Below are 25,999 nucleotides of genomic sequence, written 5' to 3' on the forward strand. Positions count from 1 at the left end.
TATTTAATTGAATAATTTACTCTGATTAGGTAATTTAATTGCTTTGTCAGCAGTCACTTACTTTACTCTTGACGATTCCAGTATTTGCTCTTATAAAAATGTGATATACTCGATATGTTTTGATGAACATACACCCAAAGGCTAAAGAAAAACCTCCAGATAATAAGAAAGCTCGAGCCTGTAAGAAATAGTGTTGATTTTAAAAAGCGGGACACCATTTCATTATAGTTCATTATATATATCAGTGGTTACCAACTAGCAGCCAGCGGGCCGCATCCGGTCCGTGAAGCCTTTATTTGCGGCCCGCGAACTAAAATATATTAGTTGTCGTTTTTTTGCGGACAATTTTCGTAAAAAATCTATATGGGTTTAAAATACTTTTCTTCTGTTAAAAAAAACCAAATTTCTTCGTTTCTGTGAAATTTAACATACCAATGGTGCAAAAAAATTTATTTCTCAGGTTTTGCATCAAAGAAAATATTTATTCAAATACAAAAATAATCGTGCATGTTGCTCTTTTTTATTTCGTTTTTTTTTTTGTATTTCGTGTATATAATTTAGCATGTGCGTATCAGAAATTTTCTCGTTAGCATGTGCGTATTCAGAAATGGAAGAAAGAAATTCTCCCATTTCACGTTTTGAAACCACTCATTTTGGACGAAATTATTTACATTTGTAAATTTCAAAAAGCATACAAGATGGAATGAATATCATGTTTTATTTAAATTCCCTGAATTGAATATCGCATGAGCGGAAAGGAAAAAAAAATTAATTTCATATGCTCGAGAATTTTTTTGTTGTTGCTATAATTCCTAATAAGTCGAAAAAATGTTAATTTATCACAGAATTAAATTTAGAAGAAAAAAAATCTTGTCATTGAGTTTATGATTAAGCGAAGATTCAAAATGATACGTAACAAGTTTTATTTGTAATGCTTATTTTGTTTCTGAATATTAAAAAAACTTCGATAAAAATCTGACAGTAATATTTAATGTTCCTTCAAAAATAAAAGAGTCATATATAAAATTTTGATAAAATTGTGGCTCGCCATTTGACTGATGTTTTTAATTGCGGCCCCCGGCCACATGTAAGTTGGAAACCCCTGATATATATATTTTTTAAGAAATAAAGAGAGACATCTTAAACATGGCTTCAATTTAAAAATGTTACATGACGTGAAAGTGTATGAGGTTTATTTCACGAAAAATGCCATCTAATACTAAAAGAGACGATCTTTTGAAATTCGAACATAAATATTCATCTAATAAAGCTATACTTGGTAACTAAACAAATATGTCTCTAAACTTATTCTTTTCTTGTTGGTATTACATTGAGTTGCTCGGAAAGTAATTTCGTTTTTTTTTCTTCTTTCTTATTGAGAATGGATTTTGCCTTCTAAAAATTCTGCTTTTAACCATTTCATATTTGAAAGGGCACCAGCCAAAAACTACCGGGTAGAATCAATCGAACTTTTTCACACGAGAGCCTTGCTATATCAGCTGTCAAAATATATAAAGATTAAGTGGCTTAAGTGTGAAGTTGACTGTGAAAAATATAATCGTCCTCTGTGGAAAAAAACAAAATTTTTCTTCGAACAACCCAATAAATTCTTACGAACATTTCTCCGAAATATGGAGGAAAACGGAAATAATTAAGGATAAGCTGTAAATATGAATATCTGAAGTTTACTCATCCTCCGATACAAGCTTTAGTCGCAATTTTGAAATTGTTGAGAAGATTGTAGGAAAGAAATTTAAATATAGCTAAAAATATACTGAGGCATTGTTCCGTATGCATATTTTAAAATCAATCATATGTGAACACAATAAAATCGGAGAACTTATTGTTCAGAAGTTATAAAGGTTTTATTATGTATAATTACGGTGACCAGACATTTTCAAATCCTGAGGAATCTTTTCAAATCTCGAATTTCTCCGAAGACAAAATCTTTTTATCCACAGTGAAATAAATAAATAAATAAATATATATATATATNATATATATAAAAATTAGAAATGCGCATATTTTTTTCAAACAAGATAATTTTGATTTACGGAGAATGCAAATGAAAACTCTACACTCGCCTTATAATAATTTCAATAAAAAAATAAACAAATTTTAATAATCATGTACTATTTCATTTTACATGTGTTCGATGGCTGAATATTATATGATGTTTCAAAACTATTCAGTAATGTACTAAATAAAGTTTGATGACGATAATTCTGCACCTGATATTAGTAATCAATTAAAAAAAGAATTTTTGTTAAATATATAAATGAAAATTTTCCTTAAATATATCTGGCTGTTTACAAGTCGTAAAATTTTTCGAGGAAGCTTCGCAGATTTGTTCTCAAATCATGCTTTCTAAATCTGATCACCTTATTTATAATGAATAATAAGTAAAATTTTTGACATTTAGCAATTTACGCATCTGATTTGCTATTTAGACTAGTGAGTATTGTTTTTATGCATATTTTTATTCTGAATTGAAAGAGACATATTCATGTCGAAGTAACTAATTATAAGTTTTGAGAAGCAACAGCATAAGGGTCTTTACAATATAAATTTTTTATTTGATCTCATAAGCAGAATCAAATTTGTTCATATAGAGATGTACCTTTATGCATTAAAATAGAAATAAGAGTTATGATTAAAACTGATAAGTAAATTACTGGAATTATAAAAATAAGCAAAATTTTAAATTTAATTGCATTTTATAAAGTACTTCTTTAAGTTTAATTCAAAACGAAGAGAAATATTTTCATTATCCTAATATTACCTAATATTATAATTCATAATCCTTTCATTACTTACAGAACATACAAAATCAAAATGACTGTCACTGATTAGAGTACCATGATCCATTCCCAATAAAATAACTGCAATATATACCAGTATACAACCCACTATAACAAAGTTGTTCAAATTCGGACTTGACAGCTTTATGAACCTGAAAAATTGATAACAGTTAATTTTTCATAGAAATTGTTTGCTTTTGAACTCAGTGCAATCATAAAAGTATGAAAAATGTATAAAATGATAGATAAATGGGCAGTTACATCAGATAAGGGTTTCACTTGATTTTTGCATTAAGTAAGAACAGTTATAGAGTAAGTGAATCAGACAAAAATGAGTAACAGCAAAAATCGAAAAATATACAATATGTATCATATTCACGACGGAAATCTGATATTTTTTTATCATATTCACGACGAGTATAATGTTACCACTTAAGATACACAAACATCTGACCAAATGAATTTCTTAAATAATACCGGTAATTGGTAAATATTTTATATATTGTAGGCGTCAATAAACGTTATTTATTTTGCTTTATAGAGTTTGTCTTATTTCAGCCATACCTTCGGATATCAACCGGCCAGGTGGCCGAGCGGTTAGCGCGCCTGACTGCGAAGGCAATGACTGCGGGTTCGAATCCCGCTCTGGGCATGGATGTTTCTCTCTATGTGTTGTCCTCTGTTGTGCGTGATGTGTGAATGTGGCCCACCCTATGAACGGGTTTGTGGCAGTGTGGCGTGGGTAATGTTGCTCGCCTCCATGACTTTGGTTCACAGGTGCCCACTGGGTAACCTGAAATGAGTAACAGTTCCGGCATCATCTAAGGCGAGGAATAAAGTTCAGTGCTTGCCATTTGAAAAAAAAAGCCTTCGGATTTCAAAGGGTTATTGCGGGAATTCGTTTAAATTTATATCATCTCTACTGAAATTTATTGGTTTCTTTGATAACGCACAAGCTTAGTTTTATTTCATTTTATACTTGTCGTTGAACAGTCGACCCCCGATTTGGAGTTTATTGCTATCGATGTTCAACTCCATAGCCTTGTAATTTTGAACCCGATACAGAAGACAAGGGAACTGCTGGATCAAGTATTGGGAGAAATTTGTCTTCGTGGAGGACTTTTTGATGGAACTAACCCGCATTTGCGTTACATAGAGTAGAAAACCACTCATGGTTAGCCTAACGACCAGGGGACTTTAACTCATGAGCTTAGTAATAATACACAGCACAATATTACCTAAACCATGGAAATGGAGAAGGTAAAAGTGTGGAGAGTGTGGAAATCACGTAACATTGAGACGTCTAGGCTCGCTGTTAAATGTGTTCGTGTCACAATCATCAGAGAGGGTGCCATGAAAACTGGTAACTTGTATTCTAATTCGATACTTAAAAATTTTTTTTTTCTTCATAATTTTGACAATTACGTCTAATGACTAATAATTTCTAATAGTAATTTATAGACAATGACCTACATCTTAATATTTATATTATGAACTGAATTAAAATTTAAATTTTTCAAACGACAAGAGCTTGAGATGATTAATATCACTAAGCAACAAATTTTTTGTTGCAGTTATACAAAAACTTGATTGTATGTAGTTCATGTGTGAGGATTTTGAATCTGAAATTAATTTTCCTGCTAAGACTAAAGTTTTTTTAAATGGCATTTTTTACTCCATTTTTTGTCAAAGTATGCAAGTTTAATCGTTTGAATGCTGAAGAGGTTTCTTATATATATGCTAATAGTGCGGAATGAAATGCGTGCAACACTACTAAACTATTAACTACTACCAACCAACTAAAGTTCGTTCAACAGGAGTTGGCACTTGGCTCCGCCTTCATCACGTGGCATCGGATGATACTATTTCGCTATTTTGGGGAGGAGGATGTGAACAAGGCTGCTATTTGGCGATCGTATGACAAAAATATTTATTTCGCAATCTTCATGTGCATATTTTGAACATGTGCATTTTATTTCATAAACTTGTTGATATTTCTCTCTTTTTATTGAATAGTTTGTTCTTTTTGAGATATTTTGCTGGGAAAAAGTTTTTAAATATATATTAGCTAGAATAACGAAAGGTATAATAGCTGATGATAAAGCGAAGTAAGTGACTGAAAAAGAATTCACTGTTTGTGTTTGGCCATCACCTTCTACATCAGAAAGCCTCCACACGGTTTCTTATAAGTAGGCCGCGCAGACTATTTAAAAAGTGAACAGTTTGAACGCATGAAACCAAATTCTATTTTAAAAGTGACTGAGAGGAATTTGTCATATATATTTGAGAATTGAATCTGTAGTGGTAGACAAGTAAATAAGACAAGCTAATCATATTCAAAAATTAAACAAATTTTTAGACATATATTTGCTACCACTTTCTTATTTTTACTAGATTTTCTATTAAAGGGCTCTTTCGTAAACTGGTTTGCCTTCATAGTGGTCTGATCGGACTACCTATAATAAGACTTTGGAGATATGGAGACTTTGCGCGCATTAGAGGTTATCTTGATTTCAAGCGGGGAAATGTTTTTCCTCTTACTCCCCGCGCTGAAATGAGCTCTGCGTCCGAGGAGGTGGAGCCAAGTGCCAACTCCTGGTGAACGAACTATACTAGCCAACAGCAGCGTCTCCTCATTTTCGGTACAAAACAAAAGAAGTGCGATAGCACTTCGTCGCACTCAAGCGGTTAAAACGTTATAATTAATAGGAGATCGTGTAAAGGTTGCTACAAACTTCTAGAGGAATTGGGGCACATTATCAGGATGGAAATTGCATATGAACCTGAACCCGAGTATGTCATCGTACGTGGTTAACACTAGAAAGACGGAAAATTAGTATATACCTATATTGCCGAAAAGCAGTCAAGATGACTAGATTGTGAATGCGTCAATAAATTTGTTTAAAATTAATTTTTAACATTTTTTATATTATTTGCAGTTACGTAACAAGTTATTAGTGAATATTAACAATAAGAAAAATTATATGTTGTTCAAAAAGTCACAAAATTCTAAGAAATCGTGTCATTGTATACATCATTGTTTTTCTAATTGAAATTGAAAGCAGTCAAAATGACTTCCTTAGGCAATCTAGTGTTAAGGAGCTTCCCTATCATGATTTGTTTAGAAGCACAAGAAGAAACATTTCATAAAAGAGGAGTGCTCCTAGCGGCGTATGACGACATTTCCGGGCTATGCAGTTTTAATCCTGATGATGCTCCCTAACTCAGACGCCCTAGCACAGAAGTTTGTCACAGCATTTATGCAACCCCTCTGTTATATATAACGTTTTCAAACTTGTACATTTCGACAAAAAATAGATTAAAAATGTCATTTAAAGAAAAACTGTAAATTGGAGTGACAAGATTTGAGTCAGATTTGCAATCAGAAATACGAAAGTATCTAAGATCTGCTTAGAAATCTCATGCAACAGACAAAAAAGCTCACCAGTGTAATTTTTAATGGCTATAGACACTATTTTATATCGTAATATTTAAAAAGTACACGCATACTTTTCACATTCTGAATATTTTATTTCCAATTTCTATAAACACGACTTTTCTTGCAAATTGAAGTGTAAAGTGCGCTTTATTTGACATTTCCATTCGGTTAAAAGTTCTCCAGCAAAAATTTAGTTTGCTTAATTTTATAAACTGTTGAGAGAGAAGCTCTTAACCATGTTACAGAAAGGAACAACTACATCTTAAAAGTAAACAAGGAATGTCATTCGTTCTTTGGGTACTGTAATACCCGTAAAATGGTCCCTACAGTGCAGCGTGTTCTCTATTCATCTGTCATTTCCAGAGTTAAACATCCTCGGCAGGGATTTGGGAAAGACATCTTTGACTGTTAATCGATAAGATGCTGTATTTATTGACGATAGAGTTTTCACTTTGAAGTTTGTCTTAGTCTGGAGGGAATAATTACTTTTATGCATTTCGAATTACCCTCCACATTTTAAGAAGGACACATTTAAGACAGCAAAGTTATGCTTCTAAATGTTTAGAATGAATGTTAATTTTGGAAACATAAAATGTATTTATGTTTAGAAGGATTCTTCATTTTCCCGAAAGATTTGTCTTTGGAATTCTTTTAAATCTCAGAAATAACACAAGTCTTCCGTTTTGTAAAACCTATTACATTGCTATAAATAAAGAGTTAATTAAGATTAATGAGAATTTCTGAAAGGATTGCATAGTGCTACTAAACTTAATTTAAAAATGTTGATTATTCGTATTAATAAAACATTAATAAATAATGGTTTCATTCGCATTTTGAGGATGGCTGGATTCAACAGCTATGACATAAAAAACTTTCAAATCTTTAGAGACCAACCCGCTTGAACAATCGAAACAAAATTTCATATTTGATGATACACGCTCATGGTTGTCAGAGCAATCGAACTCTCATAGTTGCAGTTTCAGTAAACAAATTACGAAGATTTCAAGTGAAAACGTCTATTTTTTGCTTTTCGCAATAAATAATTTTAAATTGAGATCAAACGGTATTTTTGCATGAATCGGGTGGTTTCGTGGGCTACGCTAGACAGAGATGAGAGAGCAACATACAACTCAGTCGATGTGTTTTCTCTTACTTTCCCGTTGTCAGAGCGCACACAGAATGAATTGAATCATTGATACGTCGAAACCATGTAAGGTATTTATTTCCTTATCTTTGCCTAGTGCAGCCATTTTCATGCTTAAAGTATCATTTTAGCTCTATTTTATGTTTTTTTTCACCGTGAGAACCACATTTTGATACGAAAAGCTAAGCGTTTCTATTCAAAAAGTTCAAAATTCGTTCACTGTAATTGTAACCATGAGAGTTATAAAAAATCTGAAGAATTTTATACATGGAAGTTTTTTAAGACCACCCCTGCGCATGATTTTGGTTTCAGTATAATTTATAAATAAAATATAACATTACCAACATATTTTAAGCAAATTAAAAGTTTTCTATTAATGCCTAATGCATTTTTTGAAATCATAGGAATGATAAAAAAAATCGTACTTTTTATGGAGTCGTCATTGAATGGTTGTAAAATCAAGTATTCATAACGTAATTCACTAGGTTAATAAACAAAAATATATTCTTTAATTACTCAATTCAAAATTGTTCAGTTGATAACTCTAATTTTAAAAATGCTTTTAACTATAGTTTCTGTTCTACTTTCATGCATGGAAACAGTTGTTTACTATTTGTCAGACCATTTTTGGATCAAGAATACATTGTTAGAAATTTTTGTTCTTACAATATTTAAAATTTGCTGCAACCAAATGAAGTACAAAGCTAAAGCACCTTCACTAAAACACGATTCAAACGGTTGACACGATTTCGATGATAAACTGAAATACGGTTAATTTTACCACCTTATCAAAGTTGAAGCGAATTCTCAAAGTATTACTGTTCAAGGTAGCAATATTACAATTAAATGTTACAGCGTCGATTTTCTGCAATATTTCCCTATACAGCCAATAATATTAAAGCAATGTGGTTTAGAATAAATTAGATTTTGATTTTTTAAAGAGGTGACATGGTTGTCTGATTTTCAAATAATATCTCTGAATTTGCAGCCTTGATTTAGCTACCTTTTTATTTCTGGAGTGGTTGGTTATTGATAGCTCTGTAACTCTTATCTCGAAAATGTTAATTTAGCTAACAAATATTTTTTCAGCTGCAGCTCTGAGTGCATTTTTAAAATTGAAAGAAAGCTTACTCACTGCAAGGTAATATTTATTCATTAATAATTTATGTTCTTTTCTATTCACCAAAATATTTTTTTTTTCAAATAGAATTAGTATTCGTATTATTACGATACCTCGATACACCTTAAATTCCGGTGCACGAAAAAGGAGCCCATCACCACTTGAATAAAATCCTAGCTCAAACAATAAAAAACAACAGTCAGCAAGTGAACATATGCTGGCCAAATGGTGAAAGAGTAGACCAGATGAAATGAGCCGGCAGTTATGTTGAAGGAAAATAAACTGCGCCCTTTACAGTAGAAATCTCTATCCGTACACGCCGGTTATTTTGCCGGCTTTCAGTATCGAACTCACGGCTCCGTGCTCTCTACCAACAGTGTGAGCGACACCCCTCTACCGTATGAGCCTTAGCAGCTCGACCAAATGCGCATTGTATAGCACGTGCTGTCTTCCTTGAAAATAAAGCTATTTGCTAAACTAAAAGGTAAACATGGGTTTCCAAGACGTCATCGCTTTACTAAATCAGTCTCAAGTACCTTTTGCAAAAATATGCATGAGTGTGCAGACATCTAACATGATGCCTATAATGAAAAGTGGGTAATATGTTTCTAGCTTTCTCAGTATTAAATATTGAACTAGACACACACATGTCTTGCCTTTCAATGTCTGAGAAATCGAGCATTAAAGCAACGGAGTTTCGATGGTCTGGAGTAGGTTGGATGGCCGTACAACCCCAGGGCTAAAGAGAATAGAAGGGCTGGTTCACTCCTTTGAAGTATCTCTTGCCGCGCCGATCCTCCGACGTCACTCTAGTGACGTCACTTTGGCGCAAAGCTCGCACTTTTACTTCAAGAACGGAGCGTTTGGCCTTACTAGCTCTAACTAATATTGGATCATTTCTTTTTGCGAGATATTCTAAGACATTTGTTATTTTCTATAATGACTTTCCTCAGTTTTTGCAGTGAATTTACAAGAATTTAAAATTATTATCGAAATGTCAGTTTGCGCGATTGCAACTTGCAAAAATTCTGATATAAAAAAAGGAAAAAGTATAATTTTTCGCGTGTTCCCTAAAGTAAATGAACAACTATGTAAAGAATGGATTCCGAAATGACACAGTTAATATAAAACCGCAATACGTTTATTCTGTCGTAAAGAACTTTTATAGAAGTTCATTATCTAAATAGAAACCGCCTCGCTACTTCATAAAGAATGGCAGGTGAAAAGAATTAAAAAATAGATAAAGTCAAAGAAAATTAAAATGTAAGTAAAAAGTATAAATAAAATATATAGTATATAGTTGAAATTCTCCTAATTTCATAACATATTTTTTAATGTAGTTATTCTAAATATTTATGATTTTTTTTAAAAATTATATTCTCTTCAATTTAAATATCTATAAATTATATCATCGTAAATTTAAATGTCTATAAACAATTGTAAAATTTCTAATGTCATTATGAACCTAAATTATTATTTTGTTTCAGTAATTAGCGTTTAAGGTTGATGTTTCCTAATGATTAAGTATGAACAAATTGCTATTAACGACATATTTTAAAATCAGGGATTCTAAATTTAACTTAACTTATCTTTATAAAAGAATATGTAGATAAAAAAAGTGTCGATATATGCCTTCATTTTTCTTAATAGTTAAAGTTAAAACTGAACTTTTTAAAATAAAGTATTTATCGTGTCATTTTCACCAACTAGCAAAACATTTTTATAAGTTTAAAATGGTATTTTTTTAATATAATAACCAAGAAAGTTTTTTTTGAACTATGTTTATGAACGGAAATAATGTGTTAATTACGTAAAGTTTGAAGGCTAATAACCAGAAAAAGTCTAACTTATTTTTACAAGAGAAAGATGCAAAGTTATCATATCTTTGCTTGCGATCTCCGAGATTTGTAGACACAGTGACGTCATGAGGAGGGAAATCGTAGCTTCAGCTCTAAGAGCGGAGTGAACTAGCCCTTGTATTCTCTTTAGCCCTGGTACAACCCTCCATGCCTTTGAAAGAGCTACCGAGATCGGTGCGAGTATAAGGAGATGATAATGGAAATCTTTTTCGACTTATTGGGGCTTCAATTGGCTTTAGTTAAATTTTAGCGGTCAAGTATGCGTGGCTACTTAGAGCACAATCTTGTTGGCAATTTTTTGGTGTGGGAAAATTTTTGCCGTATGGGCTGTCCATCAGAATCTCCAGTCTTCAACAGACCATCCAGAGCTTGAAAAGAGCGTTATTGAATGAGTGGGGAAAATTGACACATGAATGCCTAAACTGTCTTATTTTCTACTTAAATGAACTATGCGAGGCATATATATCACTGAATGAAATACGGAATGACTTAATAACTTTTGATCTGGTTACTCGCTTTTTTTGAACATAAATGCAATCTTAGTCGTTTGAGGATCTAACCGTAAACATGCTAAGTAGTTTGTGCAAATTGTGTTTTAAGTTTTGAAACCAGACACAACAACTTTATCTAAATAAAGCTAACTTTTCTTGACGACTTTGGATTCTTAACTTCAAAATACCAAGCCAGGAAGATCAGATCTCAGCATACGAAAATCCCTTCAATAAGCCAAATGCTATTAAACGATGATAATCTATTTTTAATTTTGTGCACTGTGGGTAATATGTAATTTCTCTCTTTCCTGTACTTCATAAATGTTTTTTTCTGAATATATGAATGTATATATTTTCAATTTAATTAAATATACTTAAAAGCACACCTTTCAAGTACTCAAAATCATGCTACTTTTTGTGGTAGTTAAAGACATATTGCTTTATGTCCACCATGTTGGATACACAATTTTGAGTTTTATTCTTAAATCCATAACCAGTGATTTCGAATATCAGAGAAATCTTTTAGTTTTCAATGAAACCTATTACATCTTGTTTTTAGGATTAAATGGTAAAATAATTTAAGGAAAAAAACACATTATATAACAGACACCATCATCTTTGTGTTTTATTTACTTTCTTACAAGTTAAAGAGCGTGTTGAACCGTACTGGCGTTTTAATTTTCTGCAATCTAAATATAAAACCAAGTTGAACCATATTGTCACACATGGTTCAATTTAATACCATACAAACTTGCACTATGTGATGATTTAATGATGAGCCATTTTGTGTGATTGTAGATGATTTTTATTTTAATACACTACCAGTAAAATCATTTTAATACACTACAAGTTGCGCGCTTCATAACACAACTGCAGCTTAAAATTAATAAATAAAAGCTTAATATGTTAATATCTATTAAAGCACCCTAAATATCAGTTTCTTAACATTCTGGAGTTAATATTCTCACATAAAATTTTTTTGAAATGTATTTTTAAAAGCTGAAAAAAAGGCTCGTTTTGGATTTTAATTGTGCGGAGTTACGGGACTGAAAACAAAGGAAAAGGGTTACAGACGGAAGTTAGTAGCGAAGCTGGTAAAAGCGTTGATGCAGAATATGCACTGCTTTTAACTTAACAATTGCAATATATGTAATTAGGACTTGCTTTATTTTCAGATTGCTAAAAAAGGCCCATTTGTGGACCTCAGTTGTATAAAGTTACGGTGCTGAAAACAAAAGGGTTACAGACGGAAGTTAATAGTGAAGCTGCAAAAAACGAACGTTGATGAAGGATATGTACTGCTTTTAACTTAACAATTTTAATAAATACAATTAGCACTTGCTTTTAGATGCTGTCAAAAAGGCCAATTTTTTGGGCTTAATTATACAGAGTTATGGTACTAAAAAGAAGACCAAAAACGTTTTACATATTTGCATACATCTCACATAACTGTTCTTTGAACATCTGATAAATCTCTATTGCACAGTAATATCGTATATTAAAACATTACTAATTTCTTCACAATAATGAAAAGCAGAAAGAGACTGAAATAACTATAATCAACTTACTTGTGCTTATAGTGCTTTTACACACTAAAAAGACAGATAAAAATATTCGTCTGTCTCATAACACCACTGGTTAGAGTCTTATAACTCTATTGAAAAGAAGTATGTTAAAAAATCTTTGATCTACTATATTTTTGAAATCTCTTACCTTTCATACTAGGAATGCATTCAAATATACACTATTCTAGAAGAGTTAAGAATATATAGATCTCATGTTACTTACCTTTTATTCCGCTGAAAGTTTAGACATGCTAATTTTTGTTTAGCTTCAGAGATGTGGCAGAATTCGTCGAATCATATTATTTCGAAAGTTTCATTTACTTACATGCAATGTATGGTTTTTGTCATCACTAAAAATTTTGAGAGTTTTAAAAAAAATATATCGCATCCTTGCAAGAAAAGTGACATAAGTTAAAAAGCAGCAATTTTGAGGCTATGTCAATAAAAAATATGTATGAAGTGCTCCATCAAGTTCAAAAAGTGTCACATCTCGATACTCTCAGGTCAGCAGCTGAGAGCATCGGTGTCAGTTATAAGTCTGATTCAGAATAAGGGTTATCGTATTCATTAAGTTGATTTTTCTCAAATACTGCATTTTAGAGTTATGACACGTTTTTTGTTGGGGTGCGATATGGTCCGTTTATAAAATTTTTCTTTTTAGAGTTATGACACTTTTTTTGCTGGGGTGCGATATGGCCTGTTTATAAAATTTTTCCTTTCAGAGTTATGACACTTTTCTAGCTGGGGTGCGATATGGTCTGTTCATAAAATTTTTCTTTTTTGAGTTATGACACTTTTCTTGATGGGGTGCGATATGGTCTGTTTATAAAATTTTTCTCTTAAACTGGAAAAAGTTACACTTGTGCTTTAAAAAAAAACATTGTGCTTTGATTAAGATTTAAATACAAATATTCATATTATTACTATATTGTGGAAAACAGAACTATCTTGATTTGCAAAATTAATCCTAATACTGAAAATTTTGAGTTACCATTTTTTTCTTTTATGAAGAATGACCCGTTCTTTTAAAAGGATATTAGACATAAATGGGACAAAAAGTGATGCCAAGAAAAGAAACTTCAACCCATTACAAAAAGGGTCTATGTAAATATAAAACATCGCTATAAAAATGGCAGTACATATTTAATAATACCAAATAAATATTTTTTCTGTTACCACTTTACCACTGTTCTGTTTTCACATTTACTTTACAAGAGTATCGTATTTTGACTTCATATTATAAACATATTAATGTAGATAGAACTGCTTCTGGGGAATAAATTCTAATAATAAAGCACATTTGATACCCTTTTCTATTTTATAAAAAAAGAACTGTTTTCTTGAAATAATAAGTACGAATGGGTTATAAAATATTCGTTAAAATCAAATAATTTTTTATGACTTGGATCTTGGTTAGATTCTCCGAAATGAGCAATGAATGTAACAAGCGCTGATCAGATTGCGCTTTTTCTGATCGTGCATTAATGGTTCGGAATTGCCTCTAATGTATTATTTCTGACTGAGTGAAGTTGAAAAATTTCCTTTACGGTCGGGAAGCGCAGAACGGAGATCGGGGGATCGCTAGAGAGATTTCTCCCACCACTGTGAGTTAGTTCAGACGCAGAAGGAATAGGTTAAGAGGCCTCCTTCCTTCCAACCAAAACGAAGGGAAAAATATCAAATATGTTCTTAATCATCTTTATTTATTTTTCAGAAATAAATTGAGGTTGAATATTTATTCTATTCGGCAGTATCCTTTGAATAACGCAACATATTCTTTATTGATTGATCATTTCTCTTTTGAAATTTTACAAATACAATTTTGAAATTATCAATTTTCAAAAGCTAGTTTAGCGTAAGATAGTTGTTTGTTTCAAGAGTTTTGATTAAAATTCGCGCAATTAAGTTAAGACAATTTTTCAGAGTCACCTAAGTAGGTTTTTATCAGCTAAAACAACAATTAAAAATAATTTACTTTTAAAATTTATTAGTTAAGCTAAAAGCAGCAAATGTATACAATTTAATTAACTACTTAAAACAAATCCATGGAAGTTCAACAAGTTACCGCGAGCTGTTCCTCTTTATGTCGACATCTTAGTTTCTGAGCATTATTCAAAGGTATAGTGCAGTTAAATGACAGTCTATCATCAGAAGTTAGACAAGAAAAAATATATAATCCGGAGGCATTGAAAATCGAAAATGTAATCAAATTCAAAGATAGCGAAAAAAAAAATGGTTTCTTAATCCGGTCGAGAGAAGTGCAAAATCTCTCTATTGTCATCGAATTATCACTATGAATTAATCTCAGACCGTCTCCAATTGCTCATTAGTATACCCCAGTGCAACGTTAAAAAAAACTCAAGTTTTATTATGCAAATAAAATATACAGATTGTAAACTTTTATGTGCTGTGACATTAGAGATTATTCGAATTATTATTACGTTATATTGATTACTATAATCAAATAAAGTGCCGCGTTTAACTGTAACTTAGCATGCTGGTATTGAATATGAACCGCATTAATGAACAAGTTTTTTTGCTTTCTTAAAATGCCGGGTAAGAATTTCTCAATTTATATCTTAGATAATAAAGAATGTTTCGAAAAATTAAACATACTTCATTAAAAAAAACCACCCGTATCTTTAAATTAAAATAATTTCTATCTTGTATTCTAATTGATATTGTTTAGAAAACAGGCCAAAATAAAACGTAAAATCTAAATAAAATTAGAAAATAACGTAGATTCTAAATAAGAATTTTTAAATTTGCTCGAGAAAATTTGACTTATAGAGAATATTGTCAGATAACTCAGCTCATATGTCAGCATTCTTATTTTCCAATAAGTTCAATTTATAGCCTCTTAAATATCATATCAACTACAACAATACAGTTTTATAAGTTCAAAAGATAAGCCGAAAAGTATTAGATTTTTTTTTTACATTACTATCTTTGCTTAAATTCTGTCTATCACCAAGAATTTTTTTCGATTTTCCGGAAAGGATAAGATTGACACGTGACTGCTACTTGGAAAAAAAAATTGCTGAATGCATTTCTTCCAAACTTTTAGAAATATATCGACTTCAAAAATATATTCTCTACGCTTTTCCTAAAAAGAGTTTCATATTTTATTTGAAAATATTTAATGTATTGTGTGCATGAAAAGAAAATAAACATCCTGAATTACTTTTGATCCTAATAATCCGATTTTCAAGGACTAGGACTCAATCTCAATTAGTGTAGACGATATTTTAAGTTACGAAATGAGACACAAAAAACGTATTTCCTTTGAATAAACAGATATTTTCTTCCATGAATTATGATTTATGTCTTCAAGATACGGAGGGGGGGGGGTAGCCGCAATCTGGAAATTATAGTCCTAATAGTTAGGTTTGAAGAGTGATTGTAAATTTAGACGGCTTAATGTTAATTTTACTTTCTGCTTATTTTATCATATCTTCAAAGTTTTTTAAGAGAAGTGGAAAAATTCTTGCTCACAATTATAAAACTCGTTTATCAAGAGGTATTTTCACTCAAAAATAAGAAATATTTACTATTTTTAATATTTTATTTAATAGTTGTCGAAATTTTTTTTAATAGCAAGGTATACAAATTTTTACATAATTTTAAAGAACGTAATTTCATATCGCTAAATATAAATCTAAAATGAAATCGGCTCTGAGATATCAAATGTTAGATACCTGACTTTTTGAAATTAAATTTTCAGGAATTATTCTTTCGATTTCGTTCCAATTTTTTATTATTTTTTTGTACCTGATAAATGAATTTTATAATGGTGTGCATAAAATTTTTCAATTCACTCGAAATATTCAAAAAGTAAAAGTAAGATTAGCACGTTCAAAATTTTGACCTATCTCATGACCAAACTAAGAGCAGCATATTTCTGAGATTTAGGGTCAAAAATCATATTCCGTAGAAAAAAAGATATATTTATTCAGATGAAGTACGTCTTTGTGCCTGATTTTTCAACTTGAAATGTCGTCTGCACTAATTAATTAGCATATTTAAGATCACCCCTTTGAATTATTAAGAATGAGGCCTAGTATTTGAAGATCCGATCATTATATCAAAAGTTATTCAGGGTGATTCCTTTTTTCTTCGAGCACTGTACAACAACGATTTATAGTGATTTGTGATTTATAGTGAAATATGGTCGTCTAGTAGTTCCAACGATCATAGGGCAAACTTATAGGGTTAGTTGAGCGTACTATAACATGTATTTTTTTACAGGAATGTGTAATCTAAAATTGCTACTCACGTGACTCATGTCATATATATATATATATATAAGTTCAAAATGAAGAATGAAACAAAGAAAAATTATATACATAAGAAAAGGGAGAAATAATAAGTAAAAAAATAACAAATAACAGTTTAAAAGAAACTTGCAGCTTAAGCGCAATAAATGAAACTTATTGTTTTTCTTTACTTTCTTCGTGTTTTCTTGTATTTATTTATTTATTATATATATATATGGCATGAGTAGAAAAATGTGATTATTTACAAAATCAACGGAAAGTGCTTCTTTGCAGAAATACATTATTAACAATAAACGGTCAAAGTTTGAGTACATCGGCCCGATTTATCGGTTTTGTTCTCAAAATTAAAAACATTGTTAATATAAGGAGGCAGCATCGTTAATATTTATACTCATTTATTTGAGGAAGTTAGCATTCATCAAAGTATCCTCCTTTGGCTTCAATGGGAGGTCCATTTGAGGCATTCGTTTGATCAATTTTGCCAAACTTTGACAACATATGGTTTTAATTAATTCATTTATTTACTATCTTTGTCGGACGCATAATTTAAAGAAATTTTTCAACCAAATTTTTGGATTATCAGTTGTATGAGACTGAGTCCTTTTCTATTTCCTCTGGGTGTTTTGTGATGAATTGATTCCTTTTTTTAGCCACTAATGAAGCTAAAACGTAGATAAGCGGTTTTTCCATGGTTGAGCATCAATATTTAAAATTTAGGAAACAAATACATATTTATTTGATTATTATTTCATGACGAAATTGAATTCTTTTGTTAGTAATGAAAAACAGAGAAGAATAGATTACCAGTTATAAGAACAAAGGTTTGAATAACTATTATTTTCTCTTCTTTTTTTGGAAGAAGTTTTTGAATAGGTTATTTTTTAATTTCTTTTTTTGATCAAAAGGAGAAAATATTTTTTAAAAAGAGAATAGAATTCAGTTATTGTTTGGAGTATTATTTTCCTGATTATTTGCGTCATTTAGGTGAATTTTTGAAGAACTTAAAGTTCCTCCGAAGTTGTATTTGTTTTTATATAGCAAAAATAATCTTATATTGTTAGAAAAATTTTGAATTGCACGCAAATTGGATATAACATAAGTTTGTTCTTTCTGAAGAATTGAAAATCTTTGATAATTTTTCTTTTCCTCGTGGAAAAATTAAGGTATCTTTGTTTGTGTGCTTTGTATACATTTCAATTACAAGCAAACTAGAATCAAAATAAGTTTGTCGGAATAGTTTCTTAATTTTTAATCATTAGTAAAAATACAATTCAAAAGACATTTTTTAAAGTCTATTATTCTAAAAATATTTGAACTTTTGAAACTTCCATTCAGTTAATTAAGAGTTATTGGTTTTTTGCTTATTATCTTTTGGAGAAATTAATTTTCTATAATATTTTTGTTTCGAAATTATTTTTTACAATTGAGTAAAGGTAAACAGGAGCTCAATGAACATAAAATAGGCAAATAGGCAGTTCTTATACTAATATGCTACTTCTATTAGTCTTCTGTAAAAATCGTAGTTAATTCATTATTTTATTTATGTTTACAGTATTAAGCTACTATTTTATTCATCTGTTGCCTCAAGTACGTCTTTGTTTAGGAGAAACTTATTAACCAAGGATGTTATTTGTATTTGCTCATGCATGAACTAATAAGGGAAAAAGTTTGAAACCACAAAATTCACCTTTTTAAAAATGAAAATAATGATTTGATACTCAATCAAATATATTATCAAATGCACTTATTCGTAGGTTTAAGAATTCTACTATATTAATAAAACAATAAAAGAAACTGTTAGAATAAGACTTTTTAAATACAGAATAAAGCAAATTAATTTGTTACTAAACCAAACATTTATTCAAGCTCTCAAAAAGAATTTTCTAATAAAAATCTATTTTGCATTTAATTTGTCTCGTGTAAGATTTACGGTTAAAACAAATAAATTCGAGGCAACAGTATAGTTAGATAAGAACCCGAATTCGAGCCTTTTTTAAAAGCAAATTAAAAAAAAAAAGAATAAATCACTAAACTAAACCTCGCTAGTAAATTTAAATAAAAATGCTCAATAATAAATCACTATGCCGAAGTACTTTTAAAATTTTTTTACACCCTTTTTGACAGTGAAAATTTATGTCCTTAATTTTTATCCGGAAATAAGATTTATAAGGTCATTAAACACAAACTGTCTGTTGCAATTTGCGTAAGTTTCTTATGTAGTTTGTAGGAACTTTTTCTAAACACCTCAGTTTGAGATATACCAAAATTTTTTTTCACTTGATGTACTATGGTTTAGTTTAATTAGACCACTGGATAAGTAGGGTAATAGTTTTGATTTCAAATCTGTCCTAGACATTTTATACTTTAAATGCTATAACATAAGATAATCTTTTAATCTTTAATCTTAATAATAAGATCTTTTAAGATAATTGTAGATGAAAATGAATAGTTTTTATTTATTAACCAAGTACCTATAAAATAATATTATTCATTAATCGTCAAATAATCCATAATAATAAAGCAGATATTTTTTATTTATATTTTCATTAGTTAGTAGTATACAATATCATTCTGAAAATGCTCCATTTAAGTTACGCTGAACATATTTTTTGTTGGATTTATAAAAATGTTTGATCTTGCCTAATTCATGTGTGAGGATCTCAAATCTGAAATTAGTTTTGCCCCTACAGTGATTGACACTTTTTATCGAAATGTACAAGTTTCTAAACTTTTAGCAGAGTGTCACATAAATGTTGGGGCAAACTATTAAAGGAGTTAGGGCTCATCAGGGACTAATTTTATGAGTTTATTTATTTAAATGTTAAAATAATACTTACTTTAAATTTCTGTAGAATAAGTTGAAAGATAGAAATGTTAAAGCTAAAGTAACACCAAGAACTGCCAAAGCTGTAACACATATGAAAACTCTTTGATCTAAAACAGCAACTCTCATAATAATAATTCGGTTGGATATTGGCGGACTTCCCCCTGTGGTTAAAAAGAAAAGTTATAAAAATTCAATTTGGTTTAATTTCATATTAAATGAAGTGACCAATACATACTAGCCTTTACATTAAATATCGTATTTGTAAGCTTTGTAACATACAGCAATACTTACTTATTAGCACATGAAAAATTTTAGAATATCTCAAAAAATAATTAAAATTTTAAGTAATTTTAATTATTTCTTGAATTTTAAAATTTAAAAAATAATTTCAAAATTTAAAAAAAAATTACAATTAAATAAAATTCAAAAATTTTAGTGCATCTCAACGCCGAAAATAGTGGCGACTACTTTACCCCAACGTGGTGCGGAGAAACGGATCTAGTGTTTCACTGGACCAATGTTCTTTTACACTATTTGGTGTAAAATAGCCCCACCATTTTTGTTAATCAATAATAATAAAATTTATAATGACAGTAATATACAGTAAACATAACAAATAGTTACTTTTACAATACAAGTAAGAATAATTAATTTAGAATACATTTATGTACTAATTCCTAAAAAAAAATTAGTTTGTAATCAAACATTCGTGAAGCGCATAGAGAATCTTAAGACGAATTCGAATTTGGCTTAATAGAATGGAAGCGGATAGAAATTGTACATTAATAAATCAGTTAACTTAGTTCTCAGAGATTGAAAATTTAAAATATAATTATCCTTATTGCACAACTAAAAACATACATTTATATGTAATATAGAAATTTTGTTTCCGTTGATAAATATCAGCGTTGAAAATAACAACAAACTCTCACCAGTTCATTCCAGATTGTAAACAAATTATTCGCGATATTCTACCAAGCAGTTCTTGAATTTTTTCAAAGCTCGCCAATATTCACGTTTTCCGAAGTGAAAATAATTCTCGTATGGTGTGAAAGCGTGAAGGTTTGCTTTAAGATTATTCGAATTTAAATGATTAGATTTAAACTACACCCTTTAAATCGTATATGAAGACACGATTTGGTGTTAATCAGTGTTTCTTACTCAATTTTTTGGGTAGTTAAACATGACATTCGAAGAGATATTACGCTACAGTTTTTAGAGTGAACCACATAATACAAGGGCTGTTTTTTTAAGTAAAAGCCGATTTGTTATTAAACTAATAGGTGACACGTGCGTCGCAACGAGTGCTTGTGCCGTGTGCTGGCGTTTCTTGGGAATCACTAGCCGATTTGTTGTGTAAACTAATAGGTGACGCGTGCGTCGCAACGAGTGCTTGTGTCGTGTGCTGGCATTCCTTGGGAAGCTGATTTGTTGTGTAAACTAATAGGTGACGCGCGCGTCGCAACGAGTGCTTGTGTCGTGTCCTGGCATTCCTTGGGAATCACTAGCCGATTTGTTGTGTAAACTAATAGGTGATGCGTGAGTCACAACGAGTGCTTATGCCGTGTCCTGGCATTCCTTGGGAATCACTGCGTTCATCTACACTTATGTAAATAACATGTACGGTCAGTTCCGTGTGTTTAAAATGTTTAAGTTTAACAAATCACAGCCGCTCATGAGGTACGGCCAGTGAATCGCTTTTAGTTGGCACAAAACCTGTTTGCTGCATACATTCACCAGTAGATTTGTAAAGTTTACGATGCTACCTACTGGCATGCTGACAGGAAATTTTTCTACTCCATGACAATGACTCTCCACAGCTCAGTCCCGAGCTTCATTGAACAATTTTGACTGGGAAGTTTTGGACCAATCCTCAATGCAGCCCAGACCTTTCGCTAAGTGATTTTCATCTTTTCCAATGTTTTAAGCATAATTTCTGCGGCAACCTGTACAACGAAAGCGAATACGTGAAAATGGTAGTGACTTCTTGGTTATCGGCGTAGGTGGCAAGTCACTATGAAGAGGGTATTCAAAAGCTAGTTAAAAGATATGATAAATGCTTTAGAAAACTTGGTAACTATTTTGAAAAAAAGAGGGACGTATGTAGAATCAAAAAATAAATTTTACTCCGTGAAAAGTTTCTTTCGTTTGGTTTTTATTTTCAAACAGCCCTTATTTTAAAAACAGCCCTCGTAGTAAGCATAGCACAAAATTGAAAATATAGATGTTTGGCATTAGTGAACAAATATTTTTTTCTTCTTTTTTTATTTCCAATGGCAGAAATTGACAAACTCTTAACAAGAAGAATAAGCCTAGCTAAGAGAAAAAAGTCAATGACTCATTAGCAGATGCCTAGCACTCCAATATCTGTTCACTTCGGAGTCTCCGTGTACAGCCGAACATCCCATCAAGTGCTTCCTATCCATTACTTCGAATTTCCTACAGAGTGGGCAATTCGGACTCGTAAAAATACCAATGCGGTGGAGGTGGTGCGCAAGATAGTCATGACCCACCGCAAGTCAAAATTCTGCCACAGCCTTTTCACGGGATCTGCCTGAAATGCCCTGGTCTGAAATGTTCCCCCAATTTTTCAGGGATATACGGGAAGAAAGGGACACTTTCCAATTTTTCCACATCAAATTTTTGATGTATATTTTCGTGGAATGGAAGGATCTATTGGAATTTGGTTGTTGCATTATTTTTGTGCCTTTCTTTGCCAACATATCAGCTTGTTCATAGCATCGGAGTAAAGGGAGTACAAAGAGAAATTAGTATTATTAAGAATTGTGCATAATAATAAGCATGGCATGCTACTTGATTAAAAATACGCAGATGGAAATTAAAGTGCACATGTTTTAAGTGCTCAGAAAGAGACGCCCATTCATAATAATTGATAATGGGCCAAAAATTCAATTTAAATCTTTGAAAAAATTATTGCCACCATCGTCATACCCTGCAATCTTGTTTCATTCTTACGAACGCTGATTCCCTTGTTACAGCATTAGTTCCTCACTACCTCTTCATAGCGTGTGGAAATGCATTTTACTTTGATTCATTCCTCTCGGCCACAGTGGTTTTGCTTGTTCTGCTTTTCCATCTTCATTTTAGCTTCATTTTCGTCGTTTTTTTTCACCTTGCGGTTTTTTTTTTAGTTTTGTTTGTCACCTTTATTTTTCACTTCTCGTTGGAAACTTAACATTTTATATGTCAAATCACTATTGTTTCTTCTCCTTCACGACCGACAAGTGTTAAGAATTGGCCTCTACATTTACGCGTTTGATACATATAAACTGGGCCGGGATAGCCTGCTCGGTAGGGCACTGGGCCCATGTCCGTGAGTTCGGGGGTCCGAACCCCGCCGGCCGAGGACTCCCCGTGTAGTAAAGTGACTGATGCACGTTAAATCTGTAGAGTCGCCAAAGTCCTCCATGCTCCCATAACAAACCAATACCTCTGGGGGTACTGGATTGGAGATCGATTGTTCTCTGATTCAGGTCAAAATTACGATCTGTGGAACAATGAGAGGATGTATGAATGGGTCCTCCCTATAAACGGGTGTGAAGCATGGTGCAGCAGAAGTCGAATTCTTCTCCATAGATGGCGCCACTGGAAAACAAGGACAATCGCACCACCTCTGCCTAAAACAGGCATACGTCAGCAACAACAGACATATAAACTTTTATTTTCATCTGCATATTTTTAAAGTCAATGAAATTTTTTTAATAAGGCAATATCTTCTCGCTTCAGCTTCTTGGGGGTAATTTATTTAAATATAGTATATATCAGCATAGTAAGTGTAGTATATAATTATCATAGTTGGTAGAGTATACATCAGCATAGAAAACATAGTTCGTGTTAATAAGAATAATATATAATAAACTTAAATAAGGACTACATTTATCAGCATTACACGCATTTGGAGTGATAGCATAGATGCATTTAGAATTAGTTACCATAAGAGTATTTAGCATTAAATAAAGTATATATAATATTAGTAAGAATAGTACATAACCGTAATATCAACTATCAGGATATTTGATTTTAGTCTACTCATACTTTTGAAACGAGAACCAGCCAAACCAATTTTAAGTTTAAGACTACCAATGTTCAAGTCCCTAGCTTTGTAATTTTGAACCTAATCCAGAAGACAAAAGAACTCCTGGATCAAGGATTGGGGAGATCAAGTACTTTTCGACTGAACTAATCCGAATGTGCGTCACATGGAGAGGAAAACCGTAAAAACCTCCTGCGATTAGTCTGAAGGCAAGGGAACTCTAACCCATAATCCATCTACCACTGAGGATAATTTTCGTCAGTACTGTGGTCGATGCGAGCCGGGTGCGGAATTCTTATTCACCAGCATTAGCTGGAATTCCAACTAATTGAGAGGCGAGTTCTCTATCCTTTGAGCCACCAAGGCTCAAACAGAGACAATGGAAATTCTTTGAAATCTTAACAAAAATATATTATTATTATTATTATTATTAAAAGTTATTGCAATTAGTGAACATAAGAAGTCACATATTCATGCTTGTAATTGTTTGCCAAAGATTAATTAGAATGGAATCTAAATTAAACTTTTTCAGTAATTTGTTTTGAAATTTAAAAACTTCATTGGTCATTGAGTAACCAAGGACTACATTGGTCCTTGAATTGGTCCTTTATGTTAACAAAAATATATTATTATTAAAAGTTATTGCAATTAGTGAACATAAGAAGTCACACATTCATGCTTGTAATTGTTTGCCAAAGATTAATTAGAATGGAATCTAAATTAAACTTTTTCAGTAATTTGTTTTGAAATTTAAAAACTACATTGGTCCTTGAGTCTTTGCTGAAATTTAATTAATTACAAATTTTTGAACTATGATGGCTGTATCCAGAGCTAGAACTCTATAAAATGTCTTAATTTTTAAGCCGGAATTCTAAAACATTTTATTTTGGTTTCTGACCAAAACAGCGAACGTTTTGAATCTTGATTATGTTTTGTTTAATATCATTAATTATAAGCATGTGTTTACAGCATTATGATCTTTTAAAGTTAAAAATAAAAATGTCATAATCAAGAGCAAGAAACCAAAATTTTGATTCTTCAATTTGATATTTTATATTAAAATGTTCAAATTTATTCTCATCACAATTTTAATAAAAAAATTTAAGTAACTAATTATTCAATCTTTTCTCAGTTTGCTTTACAAGAAAAAACTAATATATTTGCATTAAAGCAAATAAATTTTCTTAGTAAAAATAATTAATAAAATGTAATTCATTTCTCGCTAAGCAATAAAACTTTGAAATTAAAACATTTATTTAGAAGTATTTTGTGAATGAGTAAAAATATATTTAAGTATACCTTGCCAAACAATTTTGCTGCAACCAAAACAGTCAAAATCTAATTGCGCAACATCAGGATTATAAACAGTCACCAGCTTTAAATCATTCCCTGGAAAAATAAAAACTTATTAAAAAACATTTAAAAGTGTTATCATTACACATAATTTACCAAACACATTAAATAAAAATATATAGTTTGGAAATGATATATAATATAGAGTTGATATATGATGATATATAAAATAGAATATTAACAAAAAGTTGCTCATATTCAAATGCACTTCAATTACAGGAAAACCAAAATAATTCTTCTTTCTCTTGAAATTGAAGTCAAACGAAACAACGAAAATGAATTACAGGGTAACAAAAAAATATAGGGATCATTTTTGAATGTTTTTATTTCCAAAATTTATTATATAAATTCAGCGATGCTTCTCAATATGTTGACCTCCGGCTTAATAGATTTGTCTACAACGCTTCGGCCATGATTTTAAAGCCCGCAAAATGATTTCCTGGGGGATTTTCTTCACCTCTTCTCTAATAGCTCTTTGAAGGCCTCTCAATGTAGAAATTCTTCGCTTATTCAGTTTGTTTTTCAGATGTCCCCATAGGAAATAGTCGAATGGTGCAGCATCAGGACTGTTTGGAATCCATTGTTCTGGTCTCAGGAATTGCACTTGCTGATCTGTTAGGAATTTCTGGGTGAAATTAGATGCATGCGATGGGTCAGAGTCCTGATGGAACACAGAATCACCATTAGGGTACAATCTGCAGTAATCATCCTTAAGAAAGGGCGTTAATATCTTCTGTGTGTAATACTCAGAATTTAATTTGGCCTCAGGTTTCACAAACCGAGGTTTGGTCACACCATGGGCGGATATGCCCATCCAAACCATTACGCCTTTGGGATGAGGCACTGTGGTTGATGGTGTCAAGTCTAGCCTGTTCTGCCCACGGCTAAGATATTGAACTTTAGATTTAGCATTGGTATCAGATAGATAGATCCAAGCTTCATCAGTTGTAATGAACTTTCGCCATCTGTCCTTACGGAGAAGCTTGTAGAGGGGCCATGAACGTTGCCTCCTAATCTGCACCGATCTCTCACTTAAATGATGACATTTAGGTTTTTTATGGCATTTTTT

General features: G+C 31.4%; 1 protein-coding gene across 1 annotated transcript in view; it reads right to left on the reverse strand.

The window, feature by feature from the left end:
• Positions 1-25,999, reverse strand: part of LOC139426973 (uncharacterized) — a 238,153-nt gene that overhangs the window by 37,626 nt on the left and 174,528 nt on the right. The window contains exons 9-13 of the mRNA XM_071187246.1: positions 25,333-25,961; positions 24,877-24,966; positions 19,534-19,684; positions 2,818-2,953; positions 62-178 (exon numbers count right to left, since the gene is read on the reverse strand). Of these exons, the coding sequence (XP_071043347.1) occupies positions 62-178; positions 2,818-2,953; positions 19,534-19,684; positions 24,877-24,966; positions 25,333-25,961 (1,123 nt within the window). The remainder of the gene's footprint in view (positions 1-61; positions 179-2,817; positions 2,954-19,533; positions 19,685-24,876; positions 24,967-25,332; positions 25,962-25,999) is intronic.

This window comes from Parasteatoda tepidariorum, chromosome X1 (assembly GCF_043381705.1).
Source record: "Parasteatoda tepidariorum isolate YZ-2023 chromosome X1, CAS_Ptep_4.0, whole genome shotgun sequence".
Classification (NCBI taxonomy): domain Eukaryota; kingdom Metazoa; phylum Arthropoda; class Arachnida; order Araneae; family Theridiidae; genus Parasteatoda; species Parasteatoda tepidariorum.